At 39.4% G+C, this 25,704-nt stretch overlaps 3 protein-coding genes across 5 annotated transcripts in view; 2 read left to right on the top strand and 1 right to left on the bottom strand.

Moving 5' to 3' along the window:
* Window positions 1-15,111, top strand: part of igf1ra (insulin-like growth factor 1a receptor) — an 89,017-nt gene extending 73,906 nt beyond the window's left edge. The window contains exons 11-22 of one of the 3 annotated variants that reach the window (XM_052582506.1): window positions 993-1,270; window positions 1,490-1,632; window positions 1,720-1,885; window positions 2,066-2,168; window positions 2,263-2,333; window positions 2,584-2,813; window positions 3,014-3,121; window positions 3,359-3,521; window positions 3,619-3,748; window positions 6,055-6,189; window positions 8,462-9,006; window positions 9,867-15,111. In XM_052582506.1, the coding sequence (XP_052438466.1) occupies window positions 993-1,270; window positions 1,490-1,632; window positions 1,720-1,885; window positions 2,066-2,168; window positions 2,263-2,333; window positions 2,584-2,813; window positions 3,014-3,121; window positions 3,359-3,521; window positions 3,619-3,748; window positions 6,055-6,189; window positions 8,462-8,969 (2,035 nt within the window). In that variant the 3' untranslated portion in view covers window positions 8,970-9,006; window positions 9,867-15,111. Of the gene's footprint in view, window positions 1-992; window positions 1,271-1,489; window positions 1,633-1,719; window positions 1,886-2,065; window positions 2,169-2,262; window positions 2,334-2,583; window positions 2,814-3,013; window positions 3,122-3,358; window positions 3,522-3,618; window positions 3,749-6,054; window positions 6,190-8,461 lie in introns of all 3 variants that reach the window. The other 2 variants (XM_052582507.1, XM_052582505.1) reach the window with 2 other exon arrangements.
* Window positions 15,112-15,162: 51 nt separating this feature from the next.
* Window positions 15,163-16,873, bottom strand: pgpep1l (pyroglutamyl-peptidase I like). Its single transcript, XM_052582521.1, has 5 exons — window positions 16,503-16,873; window positions 16,296-16,348; window positions 15,864-15,980; window positions 15,457-15,683; window positions 15,163-15,373 (listed from the first exon to the last, which is right to left on the bottom strand). Exons 1-5 carry the CDS (start codon window positions 16,534-16,536, stop codon window positions 15,187-15,189), a joined length of 618 nt encoding a protein of 205 aa, XP_052438481.1. The 5' UTR covers window positions 16,537-16,873; the 3' UTR covers window positions 15,163-15,186.
* A 136-nt stretch (window positions 16,874-17,009) lies between these two features.
* On the top strand, window positions 17,010-25,675 carry LOC127977571 (synemin). Its single transcript, XM_052582508.1, has 4 exons — window positions 17,010-17,982; window positions 19,519-19,643; window positions 21,274-21,344; window positions 21,539-25,675. Exons 1-4 carry the CDS (start codon window positions 17,185-17,187, stop codon window positions 23,731-23,733), a joined length of 3,189 nt encoding a protein of 1,062 aa, XP_052438468.1. The 5' UTR covers window positions 17,010-17,184; the 3' UTR covers window positions 23,734-25,675.
* Window positions 25,676-25,704: the final 29 nt, after the last annotated feature.

Below are 25,704 nucleotides of genomic sequence, written 5' to 3'. Positions count from 1 at the left end.
CCAGCCCAGCTGGATGTATAACACTGATTAGAATTTAAAAGATCTCATCATTCAGGATACTAAATGATTGATAAGATCCAGAAGAGAAAAAGGAGCTCTGTAGGTTGTGGAGTAATGCAAGTATCCTCTGTGTTACTAAGAGACCTGTTAGTAGGACATTCGAGAATTAGGCTTGCATGCTAAAGGAAGTGATGTGTGTTGTAGAGTAATTGTGTGCAGTAATTGGCTTGTATGCTTTTAAACCAGTGCTGACTCTGCTGACACTGGCTGACTGCTCTGTATCTTATATATGATCTCTTACTGTTGTTTACTACTTCATTTGCTTTACCTTTTATTTTATTTTAACCTTAATTTCCTTTTCTTACTTTTTTTTTTGCTGTGACTTACTACTTCCGTTTCTTTTCCTCTTTTCTGCTTTCCTTTCCTTCCTTTCTTATTGTCATTTACTACTCCTGGCCTTTTCCCATTTCCAATTCTGCTTCCTTTCCTTTTTATTGTCATTACCTTTTTCTGATTCCATTTCCTTTCCTTTTCCATTCTCTTGTTTCCTTTTCCAATTTTTTTCTTGCTCATTTACTACTTCCTTTTTTCACTTTTCTTTACTCATTTTAATTTCCAGTTTAATTTCCTTTTCCCATGTCCTTATTTCTGTTTCCTATCATTTTCCATTCCTTCATTTGATTTTCACTTTCCTTTCCTTTCCTTCTTAGCCATTTAATAATCTGTTTCCTTTCCCTTTCCTCTTCCCTTTTCCTTTTCTTTATCACTGTTATTTTACTATTGTCTTTTCCTGTCCTTTTGCTTTCCTTTCCTTATTTCCCATTCTCTTTCCTTTTTCTGTTTCCAATATTTTCCATTTCCTTTAATTAGATTTTCTTTGTCCTTTTCATTTCTCTTTCCTGTCATTTTTCCCCTTTCCTTTCTTGTCTCTTTCTTTCCCCCTTTTATTTTCTTTGCTTTTCCTATTTAACTTTTCTTTTTCATGTTCTCAGACCTCCAGACAGGAAACGGCGAGACCTATTTGGAGTGGCCAATGGCACACTGCTGCAAGGTGCAAGCAGGAACATCACAGGAATGGAGAGTAACATCACTGACCCAAAGCTGCATGAGAAAGAGTATCCTTTCTCTGAGGACAAAGTCTTTACAGAGTTCATGGAGATATCCAACCTGCAGCCCTTCACCGTGTACCGCATCGACATCCACGCCTGTAACTACGAGATCCACCGCTGCAGTGCCGCAGCTTTTGTGTTCTCTAGAACCAAACCAGCAGGTCAGCAAAACCAACAAACCAAACTCATGCACAAGTGACTATATATCCATGCCAGCGAAATATTACAATTCCAGTAATTTTCCACTGCGCCTACAGCAAGATTTTTAAAATTTGCTATTGAGGTCATGTTAACAGCAATTAAAACCATAATGCAATTTAAATCTTATTGAATTACTGAAAGAAAGCACTGGCCTTAAGCACAGTAATGTTTTTCCCCAGACAAAGCGGATGATATTCCCGGCACTGTAACTCAGGAGAGGGATGAGAAGGGAGAAGGAACAGTGCTACTGCGGTGGCCCGAGCCTAATCACCCTAATGGACTGATCCTCATGTATGAGATCAAATATCGTCTGGGAACTGAGGTTAGTGCGACAACTAACTCATACACCATTAAGAAATAGTTCAAACTACAGCCAATGCCACAAACCGACTGTGTGTGTGTGTTACAGCCAGAGAAGCATGAGTGTGTATCACGGCAGCAGTACAGAGTGTTGCGAGGAGCTCAGATCAGCAATTTGCCCTCTGGAAATTATTCTGCCCGGGTCAGAGCCACATCTTTGGCTGGGAACGGGTCGTGGACTGAACCAGTGTCCTTCTATGTGCCGCCCCCTAAAAGTAAGAATGCACATAAGAAACCGATGGTTTTATTTTTAGGAGGTACTGATAACTTATACTTAACTTAGCTTAATAGCTTAATAACTTAATAGCTTATTTAATGGAAATGTAGAGAGACCTGTTTCAGTCTAATGTCATGTTTAGTTCTTAATTCTGTACAAATGTCTTTCTTTCTTACAGGAAATTATGATAATGCAATCTTACTGGCCATCATCCTTCCTATTATAGTGCTAGTGTTGCTCGCTGCAGTGATTTCCATTCTCATCTTTGTCACCAAAAAGAGGTTGATGTCCCTTCTAGTAAAAAAAATAAACTTCATTTTTTATTTCCAGTGTCCAGTACTGTTTTCCATTGTTTTTTTATGCGTTTCCTTTCAGGAATAGTGACAGGTTAGGAAATGGTGTGCTATATGCTTCTGTAAACCCTGAATACTTCAGTCCTTTTGAAAGTGAGTATTATCTCAACTTTTTAAAATTGATTTTTTGAAAAAGTTTTTTTTCAGTTTTCTGGTACGGTTTGTTTAAAAAAAGAAAAAGTTTTCCAGTAAGTTAAGAAAAATAATAAAAATTGAAAAAAATATTCCACAATATATAATTTGTTTTATGTACATTTTAACAATGTTTTGATGTTTAAAAAATATTGAATTATTATTGAATTATAATTTTTTCATTGCTACTGTCCTGTTCAAATGTGCCCAGTGTATGTACCGGATGAATGGGAAGTGGCTCGGGAGAAAATCACCATGTGTCGTGAGCTGGGTCAGGGCTCCTTTGGTATGGTGTACGAGGGCATCGCAAAGGGCGTCGTCAAAGATGAACCTGAGACCAAAGTGGCCATCAAGACTGTGAATGAATCCGCTAGTATGCGTGAACGCATTGAGTTCTTGAACGAAGCTTCAGTTATGAAAGAGTTCAACTGTCACCATGTGGTAAGAATGAGGGAAAAGTCTCATCCAGCAGTTGGCTTTGCCAACAACTCATACTTTAAAATATTTAAAGATACTTATGTAAGTGTATAATTTCTGGCAGCACCAAACAAATGCCCAAACGACAGATTGTTCAGACACAGGTTTCTCTGTGTTTTCATAGTCTTTCAGTGTAATTGCATTTTTTTTGTACCCTGGTTTAGGTGCGACTTTTGGGTGTGGTTTCACAAGGACAGCCCACTCTAGTTATAATGGAGCTGATGACACGGGGCGATCTAAAGAGCTACTTGCGTTCCCTCCGTTCCAAAGAGGTACAGAAACAATCCCGTCTGCTCTGGTTTTTACCCCATAATTTATCTCAGTGGTTTTTAGATTAAAAATACACTTAATTATCTTTATTATTTCTGCTTCGATATCATGCTCCCATTTAGGTAATGTTCACAGTTCTTTAAAGCTACTCTATATTTCAGTCAGCTGTTCAGAAAGGGTTTGTAGTAGAGAAAGAGAGAAGCAGAAGTGTTAAATGCAACCCTTTTTCTGCCATTTAGCAGGGCTCTAGCAGCCAGTCTTTGCCACCGCTGAAGAAGATGATTCAGATGGCCAGTGAGATAGCGGACGGGATGGCATACCTCAATGCCAACAAGTTTGTCCATCGGGACCTGGCTGCCAGAAATTGCATGGTTGCTGAAGACTTCACAGTGAAAATTGGAGGTAAACCTGTGATACACGTCACATGGATCAGTATATTCAAGAATCTATTTGATACAACAATAGATTGAAAGGTGTGACTGACCCTTCATGTGTTTAGACTTTGGCATGACAAGGGACATCTACGAGACTGATTACTATCGCAAAGGAGGCAAAGGGTTGCTGCCAGTGCGCTGGATGTCCCCGGAGTCTTTGAAAGATGGAGTGTTCACAACTAATTCTGATGTCTGGTATGAGCCGCCTTTCTCTCTGACTTTTTTGATTTTTGTGGATTGAGTTGGGCTGGCATTTGGACACATCCTATCAGTAAAATTTTTTTACAAAATTTTATTAATGGTTTTTATGGTCAAGGCTGCATTTATTTGATCAAATATACAGTAGATTTGTTGAATTTTTTCACAGTTGTTAATTCAGTCTTCAGAGTCCCATTATATGCCATAATATTCTCTACTGTGCAACTCTCTGTCGCACAGTAGAGAAATTACCGTACAGACAGGAGGAGAAGCTCGCAGGCAATTAACTTAATATGGCGTACTGGCGTTACATTTTAAAATACTATATGCAATAATTAATCAGAATACTTACTCCTGCTCACTCACGACAAAGAACTCCCCGCTCAAGCTCGCCGTCTCTGCAAGATTAACGATGGCAGTTTGCACGCACAGCTACTAGAAGATTTACATCTGTCAGACAGGTTGCTGACGTCGTCAAGCTTCGTTTGAGTCTGCGCGTCAGAAACGGAAGTGCTAAAAAACGCTAAAAATAGGCTTCACTTGTCTCAATTGAGTTCCAATGGGGTCGCTGTGTCCATTTCTTTTACTGTCTATGGGTTCATGTCTCTTAGTTAATTTCTCTCGGTTCATGTCTAATTAATTTTGATAAATTAGTCGCACCTGACTATAAGTCGCAGGACCAGCCAAACTATGAAAAAAAAGTGTGACTTATAGTCCAGAAAATACGGTATTCATTTATAGAAAAAAAATTAAATAAATAATAAAAAAAAAAAAAATATTAAGAAAATATTACAACAAACTGGAGTTATTTTTATATAAAAATAACCCCCCTGGACAATTAAAAAAACTATTAATTAGTTAGATTTTAGTAATAGATTACCCTAATAGATAAAAAAAACATATGAAAGTAAAGTGTATTTGTCTATTAAAACAAATTTAAGTAATAAAGCTTTTGGATCAAAAAGGTTTAATTTAAGGGTGTCCAAATATTGACTGCTGAAAAACTAGGATTTTTCCACTCGAGCAGCAGGCTGTCCCATCAGAGACTCAGTAGCCCCTCTCCACCACAGGCCCCCAACTGTCCAGAAAGCAATGAAACGGTCTCTTTATTTTACTTAATATGACAGGAAGCCTCACAGGCCTATAAGAGGTGAAAGCCCTTTAATCTTTTTTTCCCAATGATGTCCTTTGTCAAGGGAGAATATGCATCACTTCCAGACATTCCTCCAGTCCCAGCCAAGCGCAACGTGCCCAAACACATTGTCTCTTTGTCTCAGACAGACTGTCTCTCCACAGCTTCAGTCCCAGCAGCGGCGATTCAGTAGAACAGAGTCACGGTGCCATAGACAGACTCTTCCAATTCTGCAGTTTCCCAATCTCCAGCGTCCCACAGCTCTGTCTCTCGGTGCGCTCCTAACCTCCTCCAGATGTTTGGTAATGATGGGGTTGATGTGCCAGCGCAGACCCGCCTCCCTGTCCCTCCGTCCGTATCTGCCACTTTTGAAGTCCCCGAGATGAAAAGAGCCACCGCGAGCTCCCATCTCGTACTCCCATAAACCTCGCCGTTAGGTGTCTTTATTTGTTTCCTTTCCCTGAAAAAGTCCCGCTCTAATGCGGTTTTGTCTTTCAACACACAGATGTTGCAGCCAATTAGATGCAAGTCACTGTTGTAATAGTCCTGTTTTAAAGGGTGTTGAGCTTTGTCTCAGATCCTCAGCCAATGTCGAAAAATTTGTCCTCCGAGAACTAATGAATAACGACTGGCAACAGTGTGCTCTTTGTGTGGTTTTTATTTGGGGTTTGCCGACTTTCTGCTCCGCTGCTGCACTTTCTCACCGGCCGCCGGCTAATATATGGACTCATTCTCATTAATGAGGAACACAGGGCTAACAAAAACACCACACTAAAAGAGAAAAGTTCAGGTCAGCGGTGTTCGCGACTTTCGCGCTGTTTTGAAAATGAGCATTTTGTTGTTTCAGGCTAGAAAAATAAAACAAAAACACTGATGCATCTGCAGCCTTTCAGGGACACACCGCAGGCTAGTGCTGCTTTTAGGTTCCACAGGACAGCAATTGTCTCAAAGCGGCTCTTCGTGCATCTCTTGGCCTTAAATGGCCTCATTCCTTTCTTCTTTCTCCTCGTCCGACTGGATTGAGTTACTTGATGTGTATGATGTTAAAGTTCTGCTAAAGGTCTGCTGACAAAATCCAGACAAATGGGTTTTGTGACATTTAGCATGATTTACTGTAAGTGCCTTTGTGTTCCTCCTGCAAAGTTCTTTTAACCAGTTCCTCTTTCTTCAGGTCGTTCGGCGTGGTTTTATGGGAGATCGCCACTTTAGCAGAGCAGCCCTACCAGGGGATGTCCAACGAGCAGGTACTGCGCTTCGTCATGGAGGGGGGACTTCTGGATAAACCGGACAACTGTCCCGACATGCTGTGAGTCCCCCAACTGCACTTTGCTCCCAAATTTGGCGCTCTGTTTTACAATGTTAACCCTTTGTCCTCTAACCGGCTCTTGTCTATTTAGGGATGCGATATCACGCTAAAATATTGATAGTATGTCACCAGATGCTGCTGCTAACTTCAGGCCAAGCGAAAGCCCGGCTGGTGACATCTGCGTCACGGGTTAAAAGGAGACAGGTGACATCATGTTGTCAGGGAGCCTCCGTCCATAGAAGGGAGAATGTGTGGTTCCCCGGGGGTGACCGGAACGCTGACCCATGCTGCTCTACTTTTTATTAAGAGCTTCTCGTGCTTCTTCACATCTTCTTTGGAGCATGTCTGCATGCGTCACTGATCCGGTCTGCCGTTCTCCTTTTCTGGGCTGATGTCAGTAGCAAGGCATGAGGTCTGTCCGTCCGTTTCTCCTGACCCCTTTCTCCCTCAGTCATTCTTTCTTGTCTCAACTGTTATGGAAACACAAACCCCAGGTTTCCATGGCAGCTACGACAAGATGTCCCGATTGCACGAGAGAGGGGGATTGAACATATGCTGTGCTACACGAGCGCTATAAAGACGCTCATACTTTGTCATCTGCATCTCATCATTACACTCGGTTAAACATCATGAAGTCGAGATGTCGCTCACATTTTTATGATATCATGAGAATTTAAGTAATACTTGGCTGAAATACAAGAGCAGAGATTCAGAAATAGCTTGTAGATCCATTGAACATTTGCAAAGCAAGGGTTCGTTCCTCATAATGTTGTTCTCACTATTTGGACTTTTTTTTTGTCAAGCCGACTCTATAACATTCATATGTTGAGGAAGATTTTTTAAATCTTGAAAATACAGTAAAAACAGTAATAATGAAAAATATTTTTAGATATTATTTTAAAGTATAAAATGGCAGGCAGGCAGACATAGAGTTTATTTTTTGGTTTGCTCTTAGCTTAGCAACGTGCTAACATCAAACTTTGAGTTGAGTCTCTAGTGCTGAATGCTATTTGCGGAGTTGCTGGCTTTGTAGAGCGCTCCAGATCAGTAACTTGTGAGGTTTTATTTCAATTAGGATGCTGCCTTAGAAGGCAGCCGTCTATAGAGGCAGTAGACAGGAAGGTAGCTCAATGGGTTTTGGAAAAGCAATAGTGAGCGCAGACAGGGGGCAAGGTTTAACACATTTTCGAATTGGGTTTGAATTCACTTTAGTGAGTGACGACAGATGGCCTCTGCTATGAATTTGTGATCCAACAATGCCAAACAGACAGGTAACTCGTGATCGCCAGGCCTGGGTTGCCTTTATTATGAAAGAACGTCTCATAAGTTGACGCACAGAAAAGTTTCACTTTCCGTCAGTTATTTGAACCGATGCTGTGGAATGTCCTTGCGTGAAGGCCTCTGTGTTGTGTGGCTACGGCGCCCCGCTCTGCTCTGAACCTGCGGCTGGAGGTCACTTCGAATGTATTTCAGTGGGCCAGAGAGCGCTGGTGCTATTCTTAGCTTGTTTGTGTTTTACCAAGATGTGGTGGGACAGTACTACACCAAACTGTTAAGATCATGGGTTTTATGATTATTATTTTCTTGTTGCTGTTTTTTTGTGTTGTTTTTGCTCTCTTGCTTTTCACGTGTTCTCAGCTGTTCAATGAGTCTGTGGAGTGTTTAGGATAGCAGTTCTGGCGTAGTGCACTTCTCAGTGTGTACGACCACAAAATGTTCTAGAAGCTGTCTGTTCCACAACACTCCTGTGTGATCTAACTCTAGTGAACACTGCCACCTGTTGATGGTGGAGATTGTTAGTCTGAACACAGTTTATAAGATTTTACAGACATTATTATTGCTTGTTTGCACTGAAGCGCAATGAGTATGAGATTTGTTCATGAAAATGAGGTTTAAGAAAAAAGGAAGAGCTTACTTCTATTACCACCACAACGCTGAAGTGTTGATACTTATGATTTATGTGGGTTATAATGTCTTATATCATTTTGAATGAGCTTTTTCCATTATTTCAACTTTATATTTATGTTTTATGCTTTTTATTATTCTTTATAGTTTTTATTATTCTTTATATATTTATTGTCTTTTTATTTTCTACTAAAAAGAACTGGCTCAAAAGAGTCATTTGTTCATAAATCAGACTACAGTGGTGGTGCTGTATGTATTTTGATTACTCAAATGAACTGGCTCATTATGCAGTTCAAAGTCATTTTATAGCATCACACCCAAAAAGGTCTTTTGAAAATATAATGTCATTTCTGTATCTGGTCGACAGGTTTGAACTGATGCGGATGTGCTGGCAGTACAACCCTAAGATGCGACCGTCTTTTCTGGAAATCATCAACAGCATAAAAGAGGAACTGGAGTCGCCCTTCCGGGAAGTTAGCTTTTTCTACAGTGAGGAGAACAAGCCACCCGACACTGAGGAACTGGACATGGAGGTGGAGAACATGGAGAACGTTCCCCTGGATCCTGCTTCCACGTTGGCCCCCTCCTCTCAGGGCAGCACAGGTGCTCAGGCCCAGAGTCCACAGCCACTCTCCCCAGCTCAGGGGCCAGGGACTCCGATGGGGTCTGCCCCGACCCCCTCCACCACACCACCTTCCTCCTCCTCCTCAGCCTCTCCAGGCCTGGTCTTAGACAAGCACTCAGGACAGGTAACAGCAAACGGGCCAGTGTTGCTGCTGGGGCCAGCGTTTGATGAGACGCAGCCCTATGCACACATGAACGGAGGGAGGAAGAACGAGCGAGCGCTGCCACTGCCTCAGTCATCGGCCTGCTGATCAAGACTGCTCAGGCTCCCTCTACTCCTCACACAGGGTACCTACATTTCCCTCACCCTTTTGTCTTCATGGTCATATGTTTTTTCTTTTGTCCTCGAGGAGTCTAAACCCAGGGCTGACCATAGAGACCATAACCAGATGGACTGTGTCCTTTCTGGAAATCTGAGGATCATTTTGTTCAAATGATTTTGAATGATGGAGGATGTTTCGAGCAATTGGTGACTACAAGCCTACAAAGACTTCGGCTATATTTAAGGTTTCAGAACAAGCCACCACACTGGAGAGCCCTGGCTTTCATTTGTGTGGGGAAAAACAGTTTTAATGTTTTCGAAAGGAAGAAAACCTGCCAGTTCTTTGTGAAACAAAAGAGACATGCATATTAGCCAGCAAGCCCAGCTCGTGAACACTTCCAGGGTGTATACAGTGTGTTTTTTTTAGACAAAAATACACATTCCCCAAGTATTTTCTTCCTTTAAAACCGTCTTTATCATCACATTTCTCTTTGAAGATGCGGCAGAAACTTTCCCAGCTGCAATCGCTTGTTCTCAATCAGTGATTGGTCACATTACTGCTTGATCCACCCTTCTACTTAAACCATTTAAACCATTTCAAGGGGTTTGTTAGAGAGTGAGGTGGGATTTTCTGAAACTGCCAAATTTTTTGCCAAATCAAATCTTCTTTTTTCTAAAAAAAGAAAGAAAAAAATGATTACACAATCCCCTATCCACAGCTGATTTTCGAGGTTGTACTTTGAAGTAGTGCAATCAAGGGACTAAACTCTCATTCTGTCTTTTATGGGGGATTTCTGGACCTCATCTTTTACAATCAGCCTGAGTTTGTAAATCTTTGCCCTTTCTCCCTTTTATATGGCTCTGATCTCCGACTATTGCATGGCAGTTCCTGCTGCACGCACCATCTGTGAGCTGAGCCTCTGTGAGAGCGATGTCTCAAGTCGAAAGAAAAGAGTGCGTCGCTAATCGCGAAGGTGAAGAGATTGGCGGGCTGCGGAGAGGCGGGAATGAATTATAAGGGATCGGCTTGAACGTGAAGCAAACAGAATACAGGGGCTCCATCTGTTTCGACATCTGTCTTGTGAGATGACTGAGGCATTGTACACAGCAGGTATTTTTTTAGACAAGTCATTAGTCTCTCTGTACAATTCATAAGATTCTAAGAAGGGTCTTACAGTTCTATGTTAGACCGCAAGATCATTTACACACAAATCATTGGTTTGAGTCACTTTTGATAACTTTTTTACAGTTCTAATGTTCACCTCTTTGTATATACAGAAAGAAGCTGCTATTTTTTTCTTTTGTGGGTATATATATATATATATATATATATATATATATATATACACACACACACAAAGTGGTGGCCAAAATAATCAGAACATTAGTATTTTCAACAGCAAAAAGTGGGTTTTAAGTCAGTTATTTCTATCTTTTGCTGTAGTGTATCAGTATTGAAGCATCTTGGATATGTTGCCACAGTTCTTCTGGATTGATTCTGTATCAGTTTGTTCTGTTACTTCATGTTATTGCAGACAGACTGGATGATGATCAGATCAGATCTCCCTGTGGAGCACTGGCTGTTCTCAAACTCCTTTTGCAAACAAAAATCTCACTGGAATATTACAATTAATGTAAAAAGAATGGGTCTCATTCATGAAACACGAGCAGAACGAATTTTTGTGTAAATCGTGTGTAAAGTGGTTCTGGCGTAAAATTTCGGATTCATTAAAATGTTCGTATTTTCCAAATGTTAGTTGGTACGAAAGAAATCCACACCTGCTCCCAGCTACGTGTAAATAGTGCGTTTAACATCTGAACATTTTGCTCATTAATACGGCTGCATTTTAATTCACCTTAATCGGGTACATATTTACACAGCATTTTGAAAAAAAAAATATTATATAAAGTAATTACATACGGTTTTTCTTTTTACTTTTATTATGAGAGTAGCCTAGTAGTAGGCCTATGTAGATATGCTCGATGATGATGGTGGTCCTCCTCCAGTTTGAATACGATTTTTTCGAAGTGAACTAATTTGTTTTTTTGGTGTCAAGCTTCATGTCGAACCATTTTCTTTTCACTTCTGGGACTGTTCGATTAACAGAAGAAACTCCATTAACAGCATCTGTAATATGCTGCCTAGCTTCCTTTTTTTAGGACCTGATAGTACGCCACTATGTACGCTTGAAAATAAAATGTGGCGTTTTGAATGAACTTCTGATAATAAAACTTCAATTTCTGCAGCTGAGAAATTGTTATTTTTCATTCGCTTTTGAGAAGACACGTTGAAATCCTTCATTTGGTGTAATAATATGATGCTCATATATAGTTGTCTGTCGGATTTAATGGGCGGGATTTATGGTAATTGAGAATGAGCGTGCACGCGCGTCCCATTTACGACTGATTGGAATTCATTAACACACACACACATTTCACTATCACATCTGACGTTTACGAAGTATTTGTGAATCAGGAGAAGAGTTTTCGGGAAGGTCTCTTTACGCGCAAATCACTCCCATATTTACTCATATATTTACGAATGTTTCATGAATGAGACCCAATGTGTGTAAATGTAAACTAATATTTAATGCTGACACTACTGCAAAAGAAAGAAATAACTGACCTAAAACCATCTTTAGCTGGTGAAAATACTAGAGTTCTAATAATTTTGGCCACCACTGTGTGTGTGTGTGTGTGTATGTGTATATTTATGTAAAAGAAATCCTTCAGGTTTAACGATCTATGATATCTCCACTACAGTCCATTTTCTTATGCTTTATATTCTTCTTGCAAAAAGGAAAAAGAAAAAAAAAACAGAAAAGAGAATAGCAATTTATTTTTTATTTTTTCTCCCCAAGAGGTTGTCTGCATTGCCACGTCCATTGCCTTGTGTTTTTTTAACTATATTGCTATTATTATTATTATTATTAGTTACAACAAACTCTTTAGCTCTGCATGTGAACTTTAGGCACCCTTGATACAGTTGTCTACCATAGCACCTGCTCATGTGGTGCAGCTCAATCTCAGGTTAATGCTATGGTTTTGTTCTCCAGACATTCGCATCATTAGTTAATTCCACCTCTGCTTTTTTAGGTTGCCAGCCTCTCCTTACAGTGTAGTAAACAGTACAGTATCTCAGTGTCCTGCCAGGCATCGTCATAGAAGGTTTCATTGGCATTTCTTTACCCTCATAGACTATTTTTACAACCCATCCATGTAACTGAATAGCAACTAACAGGGCTAATTGGGTTGTCTTAATTTGTCTCGCATACCCCAACCAGCCTGTAATGCTTCCAAACAAAATACATTCATAATCTCTGCTTTAGTGTCATGCACAACCCATGTCGACTTTATAAATCCATGCACCGAGCACTAACCTTCCAGATGAAATACGCCATCTGTAACCAAACAAATAAGAACGGGTTCAAATTCAGAAAAGTGATCAGTTTGCTTAAAAAACGCTAAATAAAACAGTTGGTTTCACTGGCTAGTTGGGTTTAAAAATTTTAATTTTGAAGGATTTCTCCATGTGCATTTGGGAACGTTACCCAGGACTTATTTATCCTGTCTTAGAAGGTTATTTTCTTCCTTTATTTATTTATTTCCTTTTGTGTGTGTGTGTGTGTGTGATACCAGTTGAAATCACTGTACAAATGCCCCTATGATTTAGTATAAAGACTGAATTTTAGATGCTTTTTCCATGATGTCATGACTGGGGGACTTTCTTATTTCATTTCCTTCAGCATCTATCTACCTCATTTTCTTTTATTTTACATGTGGAAGTGATGAAATGATAAAATACATCTCACTTTTTTCTGTAGAGGACACATTATCATCCTCTGTCTTGTCTCTGATTTAAAAAAATATATAAAAATAATGAAAAAAACTCCTTAAGCACAAGCTCCCAGGAATGGAGAGAGGAAGTCATGGTGTGAGCTAACATGCCTATGTGACTCCTAATGGTGTGTCTCTTGCATCCCTTACCACATGCCCAGCAACACAAAAATCCCACTGCTTTCAAACAAGCTGCAATACTTTTTAAATAATCATAAAAATGCCTAATTCACCAGATGGTTTCAACATGATGGGCCACAGATAAAAAAAAAAAGTTGCTAATCAGTGTTTTTCCTCTGTATTTAATATTTTTTTCAGCGATCTCGCATATACACTGCTTGTAAAGGTTTAAAAAGGCATATCTTAAGTCAGGAATGCAAATGCTGGCAAATCAAAACAGTTTCAGCAAGAAAGGTGACATGAAGTGTAATTCATGCCATTAACATTACATCATTAAGGTGTAGATTATTGGATGAAGAACAGTTAAGCCTGTACATGATTTTTTTCCCCCATTAAATTCATTAGCTTGCATGATCTTGTTCAATATTTCATCTGCAGCATCGACAGAGATCATGGCAATGGACATCCTGTTTCCCAGCATGCCCTTCTCAGACACACTGTGCTTCTGGACCAAAATCTTGGGTCTCCAACTTTTGTCAGTAGCCTATAACTGAAGGTGACTTTAATGCAAACTGATAACTTCACCTAGTTCATATATACCAGTTTTTTTTTTTTTAGTTTTTAGTTTTTTTAACAATCAATTTTTTTTTCTTTCGGCTAAAGCATCTAACAGTTGAATGCATACTGAGGATTATGGAACACTTTCTTAGAACAAACCAGTGGATTTTTCCCCTTCTCATAAACCTACCTGGAAAAACATTCCAGCTGATTGGTTTGGTCAGATGCACTCTACGTGTCTAGAGAGTATATAGAAAGGGCCAATTGTTGTCACCGCATTCATCAACATCATTCTCTAGAGAGAGAAATGGCTGTCATTTTGCCCACTCTTTTCTACAGCTGCTGACAACATGCTGCTTTACAGAGACTACGAATAGTCTTGCCAATAGCATTGGGTAAGCGGTGGATCTCAGCAACATGCTTTCTCTCTCTAAATAAGCATAAAAAAAAACACAATGGGTCAGACGATTAAAATGCAAAGTGGATTCTAAGAAAGTCACGGTCTCACAGCCCCTAGTCTTTCTGTTTCATGGCACTTAAAATGCTCTTTGACTTTAATATTTTGGATCCTTTGAACTCCAGGTGTTGGAAACAAGGGTGCTTGGAGGAAAAGACCTGGTTGGGATGCTGAGAGGCACCTTGTTTGAAAAGAATATTATTCTGTGTGGTACAAGATGATCGAAATAACCGTTCTATAAAAGCCCTTGTGCTTGTAATTGTTGCGTATGTATATGGGTGGGAGTGTATCACATGTAGATGTAGTGATTAAGATTTTGATGTGTTTATAATGGGAAAATAATAGAGTTCACTATTTATTTCTGTTTCTTTTTTTCTTTCTTTAATGAATATGGACAAAAGCATTGGCCTGTTGCAAAGTGAATGTCAGTTTTCATTGAATGCTGCCAAGGTTCCTTAGTTACCAGTAGGTTACAGAAACACACATATACACAGACACAAATAGGACAGGGATGTCCAGTAGATTACGGGTAGTCATGACACAGAGAGAGAGAGAGAGCATGACTAGAATTTAAAATAAAAAGAGACAAGTTTACAGTAGAAATAGCTTATGTTGCAATGCAAGTTTCTCTACAAACCTGAAGGTAGATTTTTTTCCCCCCTCAACTATCATAAGAACTTTTATTTTATTCTATTTCTTCATAATGCAAATCCTCAGGTTTAGAAAAGATGCATGTATGCATTTTAATTGCAATAATGAGCTTGAGGTTTCACAGACATTATTTCCCATTGTTTTTGCTTGGCATTCCGACAAATTTCAAAAGGGGCCTTGATCTACTGTACTGAAAAGAGTTTAATAACACTTTTTATTTTCCTTTCACAAAAAAAAAAAAATACAAGAAATGAAAAAAGGAGGAAAAATAAAAATCTCTGTGCCACTGCATTGATCGATAGAAGCTGATGGTGAAACGGTTTGGCTGGTATTCTCCTCGTCTTGTAAGTTATGTATCTAAGGCCTCCTGTCTTTCAGTTTTCTCCTCACCACCAGTTGAGATGGTAGACTTTTTACATGCCGTTGGCTTAATGTATATCTGAAGAAAACTTTCATGTATTTTCTTTTTTTCTTAAATTTTGAATAAAAAAAAATGAATGAGTCTGAAGGCCTGTGTCGCGTGTCACATTGCATTTGTGTTATGTAAATCTGTGATAGGATTATGTTTTGTGGAGGATGTTTTCTACCTGTCCTGAGGTTGTGTGTGTGCAGGATGGTCCAGCTGGTGTAACACAGCCTGGATGATGGTCTGGAGTTGTGGTACCAGTCTCTCTGGGCTTGCCAGGCTCCCTGAGGCTGGCACATGGATCAGCACAGCCTTTCCCTGCCCACGGTACAGCGAATAGTAGTACACGAAATCACACAGGTACCTGCAGATTGTAAACTTACTGTTAGTGTATGCATTTGTTAACTCAACAACAGTATTCACAAATAAAAGTAGCACACTTAATACCTCCCAGCATCCCTAGAGTAGATGACATCAAGCCCCATACTTTTTAAATGCTTGGTAAGGGACCTCATGTCTATGATGGAGTCAAGTCGGTCTGGTCCTCCCTCAATGCAGCAGTGATGATCAGGGCACAGACCACTCACATCCCTGTCTTTGTAGCAGTGGTTCTTCCCTGTTTGCTCCAATGTGATGCCTTTGGCTCCTGGAGCTATGCCCAAATGGATAATAACCTGCCCATCACAAAGAGAAAATCTCTCTATCACTCTTTTGTATCAAAATACCTTCAGTGTTAAGACACATAATCTCATAATGTTTAACAAAGCATCTTGTAATCTCTCCTCTGGAATGAAGTGTTCCTCCTCAGCAGCTGGTGTGTGTGTGTATATATTAGTTTACCTGTTTAAAATTACCTTTGGAGTCATCGTCTGCCAGATATCATCAAGGACTTGTTGGGATTTTGCATAACTGACAGGAATCTCCTTACTATGGATTTCTATGTCCAATCCAAGTCCTGCCATCTTCAAACCCTGTTTAAACAACAAAGTGTGGCCATAGTGTGTCCATGTGACTGACAAGAAGTTATAATGACAGTACATATATTAATGACAAATATTATTTGTATTCTTTTTTTTTTCAACCTTTAAAATAGCATTCTGTTAAAACGAGATACAAAAACAAAACACAAAAGGGTGCCTTTTGTTTTCTTCGTTTAAGAAAAAAAAAATAGATTGGATGATTACTCCTATAATTTGGCCAGATTGCCCAAACACACTTTAGAATTTATTTGAATGGTGGCTAGATATGACCACCTGCTTATCAAAATGGCTTTGATGTAGGCCTACCTTAGCTGCCTCCCAACTTGGATTCACAACATATTGTCGGAAAGGACTAAAACCTATTAAAACAGATAGATAAACCACGTGTGGTGTGACGTAACGTAAAAAGAGTTTACGATTAAGGCGACGCTTTTGTATAAGATAAACAGCGAAACCATTGCAACTGCAACGCAACTTTCGCTCGACGTAACAACCCAGAATAATCCACCTTACCTGTTACAACTACAATTTTGTAAGAAGTGTCCATCGAGATAATGCTTTAATATATTTGAACCCTACGGGTTACCACCTTTTTTGTAACCGAAGATGAAAGTAACGCAAATCATACAACTGTAATATTATATATTCTAATGTCTTGTACCTATGGCTATTACCGAAAGTGACACTTTGCGCAACTGTGGCTGTACAAGAGGGAGTGCATTGTCCATTTTTCTCCACATGGGAGAGCCATCTCATATCCTATCATAGAGCTAAAGACGCACTCCTTCAAACATCTCACTGGACTGGACGGAGTTTGTACAACATACTATGGCTAAGGACTGATTCATGAATATTAATTACAGTGTGCTGACGTTGTTAAGCAAATTCCCCAGGGCGTCCAGTCACATGGCTTAATTAATATTAAACTGTCTCGCGCATATTTATTTCAGCCAATCACATAGCCCTACTGTACGAACGTCGCGTTGCGTAATTAATATTCATAAGCTCAACCGTCACTATAGTAGTACTCGCTAACGGGACATGGGATCATCTCAAATCCTCCGCACTTGTTCTACTCTGCCTCCGCCCTGCGCTTCTCACCGACGCAGAACACTGATGACAACGAAATAACTGATAAGCTCAGTACATTTAAGCGTAAACCAAAGCTATTAGATTCACTCAATTACAAAGGAAAATGTTTCGAATGAGGGAACCGTTTGAAAGCGAGAAGCTCCAACTGCAGGAGCTCAACCAAAGACTCAACCAGTACCTAATGCGCGCAAAACAGTTGGAACAAGAAAATGCCAGCTTGATAAGCGAAATTAATTCAATCCGAAAAAACAGGTCTGGAGAATGGGAAAACAAACACATGTCCGAGCTAAGGGAAATGAGGAGACTGGTGGAGCGGTTATCTTTCGAGAAAAGCAGAGCAGAGATGGAGCGCCAGAAGCTGCGCAATGAACTTCAGATGCTTCAAGCGATGCGTTCAGAGGAGGCTTCGGTGAGCAAAGGCGTCGACACGGAGCTGAAAGGCTGCGAGAGGCAGCTCCATAATGCTATTAAGACCAACAGTGCTTTGGAAGATCGCCTCATTGAGCTTGAAAACGAATATAAGTTTTTGGAAGATGCTCATAGAAAGGAAATCGCCCACCTGAGGGACCAGGCGCACTCCCGAACTGTACGTGTCGTGACTCAAAGGTATCACGCACCTCCAGCAGTTACGATGGAAGAGGTGCAGGAATATGCGGCCAACTTCAATGAAAGCTGGCAGGGGACTTTGGACATGTACCGCCTGAAGGTCGAGGAAATCGAAGAGTCTATAAAAGCAGACCAAGCGAGGCTCGACGACATTCAGAGGGAAAAGAGGGAATATGCTTCACAGTTCAAGAGGCTGCGTGACGAGATTGAGAAACAAACCAAAGTGCAGTTGAACCTTGAGGAGCAGCTCATGAACATGCAAGAAAATTTCAGAGCTGAGATCTGCAAGTATCAGGTGGGTATATCACAAGGTCCTCTATTAATAAAAAAGGTAAAAACCACATTTCCACAAATTTCCTGGCATCCTTTTAGGTGAAAACAGGGATTGCGTAGGATGTAGCTTACACAATGCTCCTCCAAAAAGAGCGCCACACCCACTGTGCTCAGTAGTGACAGCAGCAGGGCATGGCACATAATATACACACTGGAGTCCCTTGGCTTAAAAAAAAAAAACCAATAACGGCACAATTCCCATGTTTTTGTTGATACCTATTACTATTAGATACATTTGATGAAATTTACTTAAAAGTAAAAAGTATGTCGTTTTAAACAAAATGTCCCATAAACTGGCCCAGTAACTTGATGATCAAATACATTTGTAAAATATAGATTTAATATATTTTTCGAAAACATTTTCATAAATATGATAAAAATATAATATAAAATTGTTGTCATATATAAAAAGTTTTTTTTTTTATTATTATTATTATTTTTTTAATATGTGATATGATAGGTCAGAATCGAGAAAACAGTCTTTGCCAAGGGGGCTTTAAGGATATATCAAATCATATCACACAGTTCTTCCAAGAAATAAAATAAAAGATTACAAAAAAAAAAAAAAAAAACACATATACAGTAATGGAAACCAAGCAGTCATCAAGTTAAATGAACATTATCCCAACACCTGTTCTTTCAATGGGCCCCTTAGGAGCTTAAGTGAGGAGCACTTCCACACACACTGCCAATATCTCTGTTTGTCATCTCTAGCTCAGTGTGCTTTGATAAAATTGAGCATTAATGGTTTATCTCATGATTGCCTTTCTCCTGGGAGAGTGACAAATGTGCAGTAACTGAAGCAAAGTGCAAGCATCAGTAAAGTGTTGTGTCACTGTGGGCTAAATTGAATAAGCTGCATTGAGGATGTCAGTCAGTCTTAACATATTCCTGCAGCTAGCCTACTGAGTGCCAAATATTCAGACTCCAAAACCATAACAGATGACCATTTACTGATACATTTATTCAAGTCAAAAGATTTAAGTGCTGTGTAATACTTATGCACAGGGCAAACGTAGCTAATATTTATGGCATTTATGCCACCACTTGAGATCACAAGTATGTGATGGAGGGTGTGGAGCCACTGGAGTAAAAGGAAAATATAAAGGAATTTAACATATTGTGTATTTGATTTGTAAATTAACTTTAAAGCAGATAACCCTCCAGTCATTAAAAACACTTGTCTCTTGTTTCATCAGGGGGTAATGTTGGAAGAGCTTTCAAACAGGTGCATTACACAAAGAGTTGCCCCCAAATATATACTTTGGATCAATACGAAAGATACTGATGAGATAAAAATAGGTTTCATAATTTAAATGGTATACTACTAAGTGCATTAATGAAAAGCCATAACTGAGTTTGAAAGATCAGTTAAACTGAAATTTACCAATTCTTTCTAATCACATATGACATTCATTTAGAAGAAACACTAGTCTTTATTTTCAATTGAACTCTGTGTAAAAGAGAAAATAGTCTAGCCTAACTTCTTGTCCTGCAGGCTATCATTGAAGAACTGGAGTATGAGCGCAGAATGCTGTCTAACACCATCTCAGAGAAGCTGAAGGACCATCAGGATCTCTTACAGGTCAAGATGGGCCTTGCACTGGAAGTGGCTGCGTACAGGTAGAACTTCTACAAAATCAAATGTTGCTTAAATGACCAAGTAGTGCCTTCAAGGCTTGAATGTAGTCCATATCTGCAAAATATTTTTTTTCTTTTTCTTATAATTCACACACATTCATTGATTCCAGAGGTCCTCTACTATCCATCCAATTTCGAAAGATCCCTCAAGCCCATATTTGTTAAAGTACCGTTTATGATCTTATGTCGTTTTATAGCGTACGGATGAATGAATTGTTTCTGTGCCCTTAAAATGAATCTCCTCCCACATTCTCTAGGTGACGTTAAATATTAATACCAAAATTACTTCTGCTTCATGGATTTGGCTGGCATGACTGCTCTAAGGACTAGTGCAGGGGTCTTTGAGAGCTATTAAAATGTCTGATGTTTATATTTCATTGGTAGGGGTTGTTCACGCAGAAATAATTTTTTATTTAATTTTTTTACATTCCACTGCGCTGATTTTCTGATGTATTTCTATCAAAATGTGCTAGATGGACATCTTGATCACTGTGCTGTGAGTGATCTTGTGCAGCAACTCGTGCATGACATGGCGCTCAAGTTAAAAGACCTTCCATTTCACTTCCTACTGTATGTCACACATGTGTAAATGCAAAAAAGAAAGCATGAGTGAATGGCCCCTTATTCTGCTATTCTAAAAACATACCCCATGCTGGGTATCTAAAACTTTCTCCATGGACTAATGTGAATATACACACTGGACTGTTGTTGTCTGTTTAGAGAAATGTGTAGTGAAGTCTGACAGCTTTACACCCCCAACATAAGCCTCGTAGATGTATTTTTACTTTTAGTCACTGCAGCAACAGAGCGACTGATGCCCGCCCATTTGGCAAGTCTGCATACAGCCCCACCCCTCTTACCTTGTTAGAGTGATTAACTCCTCTGTTTTTATGATTTAATCGCTGTACATTTAACATTGAAGCTGTCTGATGCATTAGCTTATGGACATGAAAGAATTACATGTGGAGTTTAAATAAAGCCACACAACAATAGATTACAAATCTTGATTAAACTATGTTTGTGTTGTCTTACCCGCTATTTATTTATGTAATCCCACTTCATAAGATGTGTCAAAAGTTAGGTTGGCCTCTTTTGCCTGAACGTGGTCTGTTTGTTGCACATCGTGAGCCATAATGAAAACAGACAGGGTCCATTGTGGCAGTTATTTTTAGTTCAGTCTTTAGTTCAGTCAATTTTAGTTTAGTTCAGAGGAATCACAGGGGACCTTCACAGGGATACTGCATGTAGTTCCTCAAAATCTGCTTCGATTTGGTTCTCCAATGTATTTTTCATGTAAAAGCATTGTCAAGGCAGGTTTTAAGTGCTCAAGGACCTGTTTAACCAATTAAACAAAATAGTGGAGATTAGAGTGTTAGTAGTGATCTTAACTGAGTTTCTGCTTAGGGAAAAGGTCCATGGGCTTGGTAGGTTTTCTGGTTGCCCTCAGTGTTGTTGACATTTTGTGTGGTCATGGCAGAGCATGGAGGTAGTCAGCTGTTTCAAAAGAGGTGAAAAAGAAGTACTGAGGTATTGATACTGAATGTCCTGCTTACTGTAATTAGACTGACCTTAAATAGGCCTATTTAACCTTTGGAATTTTCATGTTCATTAGGGCACTCTTGGAAGAAGAAGGAAGACATGCTCAATCGTGGTCTACTCAGCATTCAAGAGAAAGAATAATAGGTATTTGCTTGCGACATTCAGCATGAAATAATGCTTTTATCAACACTGCAATTTTAATAAATCTGTGAATTACCATTATTTTAATTATTCCACAAAAATAATTATGATTTGAATGTATCATACATGGAGATGTTAGAAAGTAAAATGGTTAGCATCCCAATTTTAATCTATCTACTGTCTGTTTGTATTTGTAGATATAAAATTGCCGACCCATCCTTACACTCCAAGAGTGTCCGTCAATTCGGCAAGTCGACCAGCTATAAGAAAAAAAGCCTTTACAGATGTTAAATATATGGAACCAATTTCCAGCCTGAGAACCTCATCTACGTCAAGTCAATTTCATTCTTACGAACCCTCCAGGATCGTGCCTATCAGTGTATCAAATCGTGCCCAGCAAAGTCCTGCTTCAAGACGGGACATGATTTCCTTCACCAAAGCAGTGCAGGCAGCTGCTTCCAGTACCCTGGAGCCTGGAGTCTCTTCTGTTGAGATAAAAAGAGAGGAGACAGATCAGAGAATTACGAGAAAAGAGATTTCACAGCACTCTTCAAAGGGATCACTTGATCATACCCCCTGTAGAATCGAAAGTACACAGAGCTCTACAGCCTCAAAAATAGAGAAAGCAAATCAAGTGAAAGTGATATCACCTCCTGTGAGCTTCAGCAAGACCACCACTGAAGAAAAAAGCCAGAAAGATGTTGAACCAACAGCAAAAGGAATTGAAGCCAAACAAGATAAAGAAAAATCCAAGGTAACCATGGAAGAAGAAAGAAGGGATGTGAAAGAGTCAACAGCTAAAAATGATAAAGGGTCTGAAAATGTAGGGCATAAGGTGTTTGTAGGTAAGGAACAAGTTTTAGATGCAGTTTTTATGGAGGAAATCATTCAGCAAGTCATGAAACCAGCTGGTTTAGATGCTAAGGTCAGCTCATCCCCTGACTCAAATGTCACATATCATGTGGAGAAAACAGAGGAAGAGGATGGAACCACCAAGACTCAGATTGTCTTACAATCTAAAACTGAGGAGGAAGTGGACCTCTCTGAAGATTCTGCCTTGGAGGAACTTCTCAGTGAGGAAGTCAAGAAAGTCACCCTGGAGAACATCAAAGGAACCCCAACAGGAACCATGATCGAGAACCTGCTGAGTCTTGGCCGGCAAGGTGAAAATTTGGAAAATAGGTTGGTGAATGTGGAGATAATCGAAGAACAGGTGAACTCTGATGAGGAAGGTGAAATTGAAATAGAGGAGACTGTGGAGATTAAGTCCAAACAACCAAATATTGATTCCTCATCATTTTTCTACCAAATCGAGGAGCTGGAGAGTGACCCTAAGACCATGGAACCTGATGAGAGTGGTTCTGCTGAAGCCTCACAATATGGAAACATTGGCTCTGTACAGGTTCGGGAAGTTACCAGTGATGAAAGCTTACCCTACTTCTCACATGGCCAAGACTCACAAGAGTACTTCGTCTCCACTCCTGAAGACAATATGTCAGAGTCTGAGGAGGGTGGAAGGTTTATGTCTTATAGCCATTATGGAGTCGTTGATGATCTGTCTGATGAAAGATATTACCAGGAAGACGACCCTAAACTTCCTACTGCTGAAGGTCACAGTTACCGAGAATCACCTGAATACGAGCACTCGTTTTTGAGAGACAATATCCAAGACTGCATAATTGAAGAGGAGGTGCATGTCTCTCCCACACTACAACAGTCCATAATGGGGATCTTGAGGGAGGACACATTAGACCCCGAACAGCAGCTTAGAGGAGCATTAGAGCAAATCCAAGACACTGTATCTGGAGCTCTCAAGGAAGAGCTTGCCTTTTTTACAAAAGGTAGGGAGACTCCAGAAAATGTCTCTGTGGACATTAAAAAGGTAGAACAAGTTACAGACAATGGAACCATGACCATTGTAGCAGAGCTTAATGTTTCCCAGACACTGGAGGAGTCCGGGTTGCTGGAAGCAGAAGGAGATGATCTATCTGAAGAGCAGATAATGGCAGCACTAAGCTCATCCCACCCAAAGCTCCAGCAGGCTATCGGCGGAGGAGCTGGTGCCGGATACACCATGAAAATTTCCCAAGAGGAGATTCAAACGGAGGGAATGCCATGGATGACCGATGACCAAGAAATCCGACAGTGGAGCTCAACCGATGAGGCTGGCAAGACAGAAAAACACATCAAGCTGGGTCCCAGTGAGAAATCTTTTACTTTTCAGATGGACGTGAACAACGGCTCTTCTGCATCAGCGAGCGGAGGAGCTGTCGAAGTACAAAGAGGTGGCAGTGCTACTGAGTTCCCACAGACCCAGATGATTGACCCCCACTTGAAGGTCTGTCATGAGAAAAGAATCGCAACTGTTTATCTCGAAAGCCCCAAAGAGTGATATCATAATGAAATAACATTGAAATTACACAAAATATCAAGTCAAACACATAATTAGTTATGAACTGGACAAATGAAATGAGGAGTTGTAAACCATAATCCAAAATCCATGGTCCATCATGACTATACACCACTGTTCAAAAGTTTGGGGTCAGTAACATTAAATATTATTTAATGTTCAGAAATGATACATTACACTGATCCAAAGTGACAGTAAAGACATTTATAATGGTCTCTGTTTTAAATAAATGATTCTGATACTGAAGAGCGGAGCAAAGGCCTGCTGAAAATGTAACTAAGAATTTTATTTTTTTTCACAGAAATAAATTACATTTTAAAATATACTCAACTTTAAAATGTACAAACAGTCATAATTTCAACACTATAATGTTAAACCAAATAAATGCAGCTACAGTATGATGAGCATAAATGACTTCTTTCAAAAAACCCAAAAGTTTAAATAGCAGTATATCTGACATTCAGTAGCTAAAATGTTAACTAAGCTAAAGCTAATCATTTAAATACAGTTTTTGTTTGATCTTGAAGTATATTTTTGTATTAACCATCTGGACATTTTGCTTTACTTCATTTTCATATAGTGAGAGCTTTATCTAAGCACAGAAATAGTGAAATATATTGTTTTCTTTTCAGCTTTCAAGTAGCAATCCTCTTAAAGATATACATTGTAGACACAATTCTTCTTTCCACAGCACTGCAAAAGCAAGCTTGGCATGTTTTAAAAGTTTTTATATGATACATCATATTAAAGAATGAACAGATGGAGACATTTACAATAATATGCAGAAATTGTAGAGTCGTCCTCTCTTTAATTGGCCATTTATTTGTGAGTTCTTCCCAACTTTATTCCTAGTATCACAGATATTTTCGGTAACACATTTGAATATTGTTGGTCACGCCCATGAAATCAGTTTATATAGTGGTCTACATTTGGCCACAGTCACTGTATTGCTCTACTGAATTCGAAAAGCACTAGACTGTCCTTCCTGTCTCCCAGGGATCTCTTAATCCTTAAATGACATTAGACCAGCGAGGACTAATCTAGCTATCCTGCTCTTCCAGGACAACACATTTTTCATTGCTCTAGTACGGGAGAGGGAGGAGTTTGATCGTAGAAATCTCACATTAAAAATAAGTGCTAGGCAGCTTACACAGAAGTGCGTAAATGCTTCCAGAATAGCTATTCGGTGCCATTAAGTCTGTGACACAATCCATTACGCAGAATGAGGATTCAGCTTCACTAAAGGGGGGTGTCTAATGAGAGTCTATTTTTAGGATTCATACTCTGCCATTTACACCTCCAGGTAAAATAGTGTAACAGCTTTAGTCTGAAGATTTAAAGTGTAAGCCTGTGCTTTTTCCTCTATTTTTGTATTGTCTTTAACAGATATGCATGTCAACGTCATCAGATGCTGCAATGGTGACTATCCTGTGCCTATTAACAGTGATGGGGATAAAAAAAACAATGTAATCTAGAATGAGGAAGCATGTAACATCATATTAATTTCATTTAGCTTTTCATATATCTGTATTATCCTAAACTATTATAGTCATCTAAACACATACATGATAAGTGATTAAGGATTAGTTCAAATTTGATTTCATTATTAACCATTTATCTTCATCCCTTGAGATGGTGTTTCAGCACCTGCTGTATTTTGTCTGAATCTATGCATAGGGTTATATGACTCAACTAACACTGTGTGAAACCTCATTTTGTTCATCTACAGATTTACAATATGCTATACAGGATTTACTGCCGTAGCAAACATTGGTGTGCGATTGCAGATTACAGATGCATTTTTGCTAAATGAAAATTCACAAAATGGATGTTGTGTGTTGTACTCTTAAGAAAAAGACTAGTCTGCTCACTGTGTGAACATTGGTTTAGATGCAAACACAATAAACAAGCTCTTACAAATTCATGTTGAGAGTTCTGTTCAATTCTCAGAAA

Source organism: Carassius gibelio, chromosome B18 (assembly GCF_023724105.1).
Source record: "Carassius gibelio isolate Cgi1373 ecotype wild population from Czech Republic chromosome B18, carGib1.2-hapl.c, whole genome shotgun sequence".
In the NCBI taxonomy this organism is placed as follows: domain Eukaryota; kingdom Metazoa; phylum Chordata; class Actinopteri; order Cypriniformes; family Cyprinidae; genus Carassius; species Carassius gibelio.
This window is presented reverse-complemented; position numbering and strand designations above follow the sequence as displayed.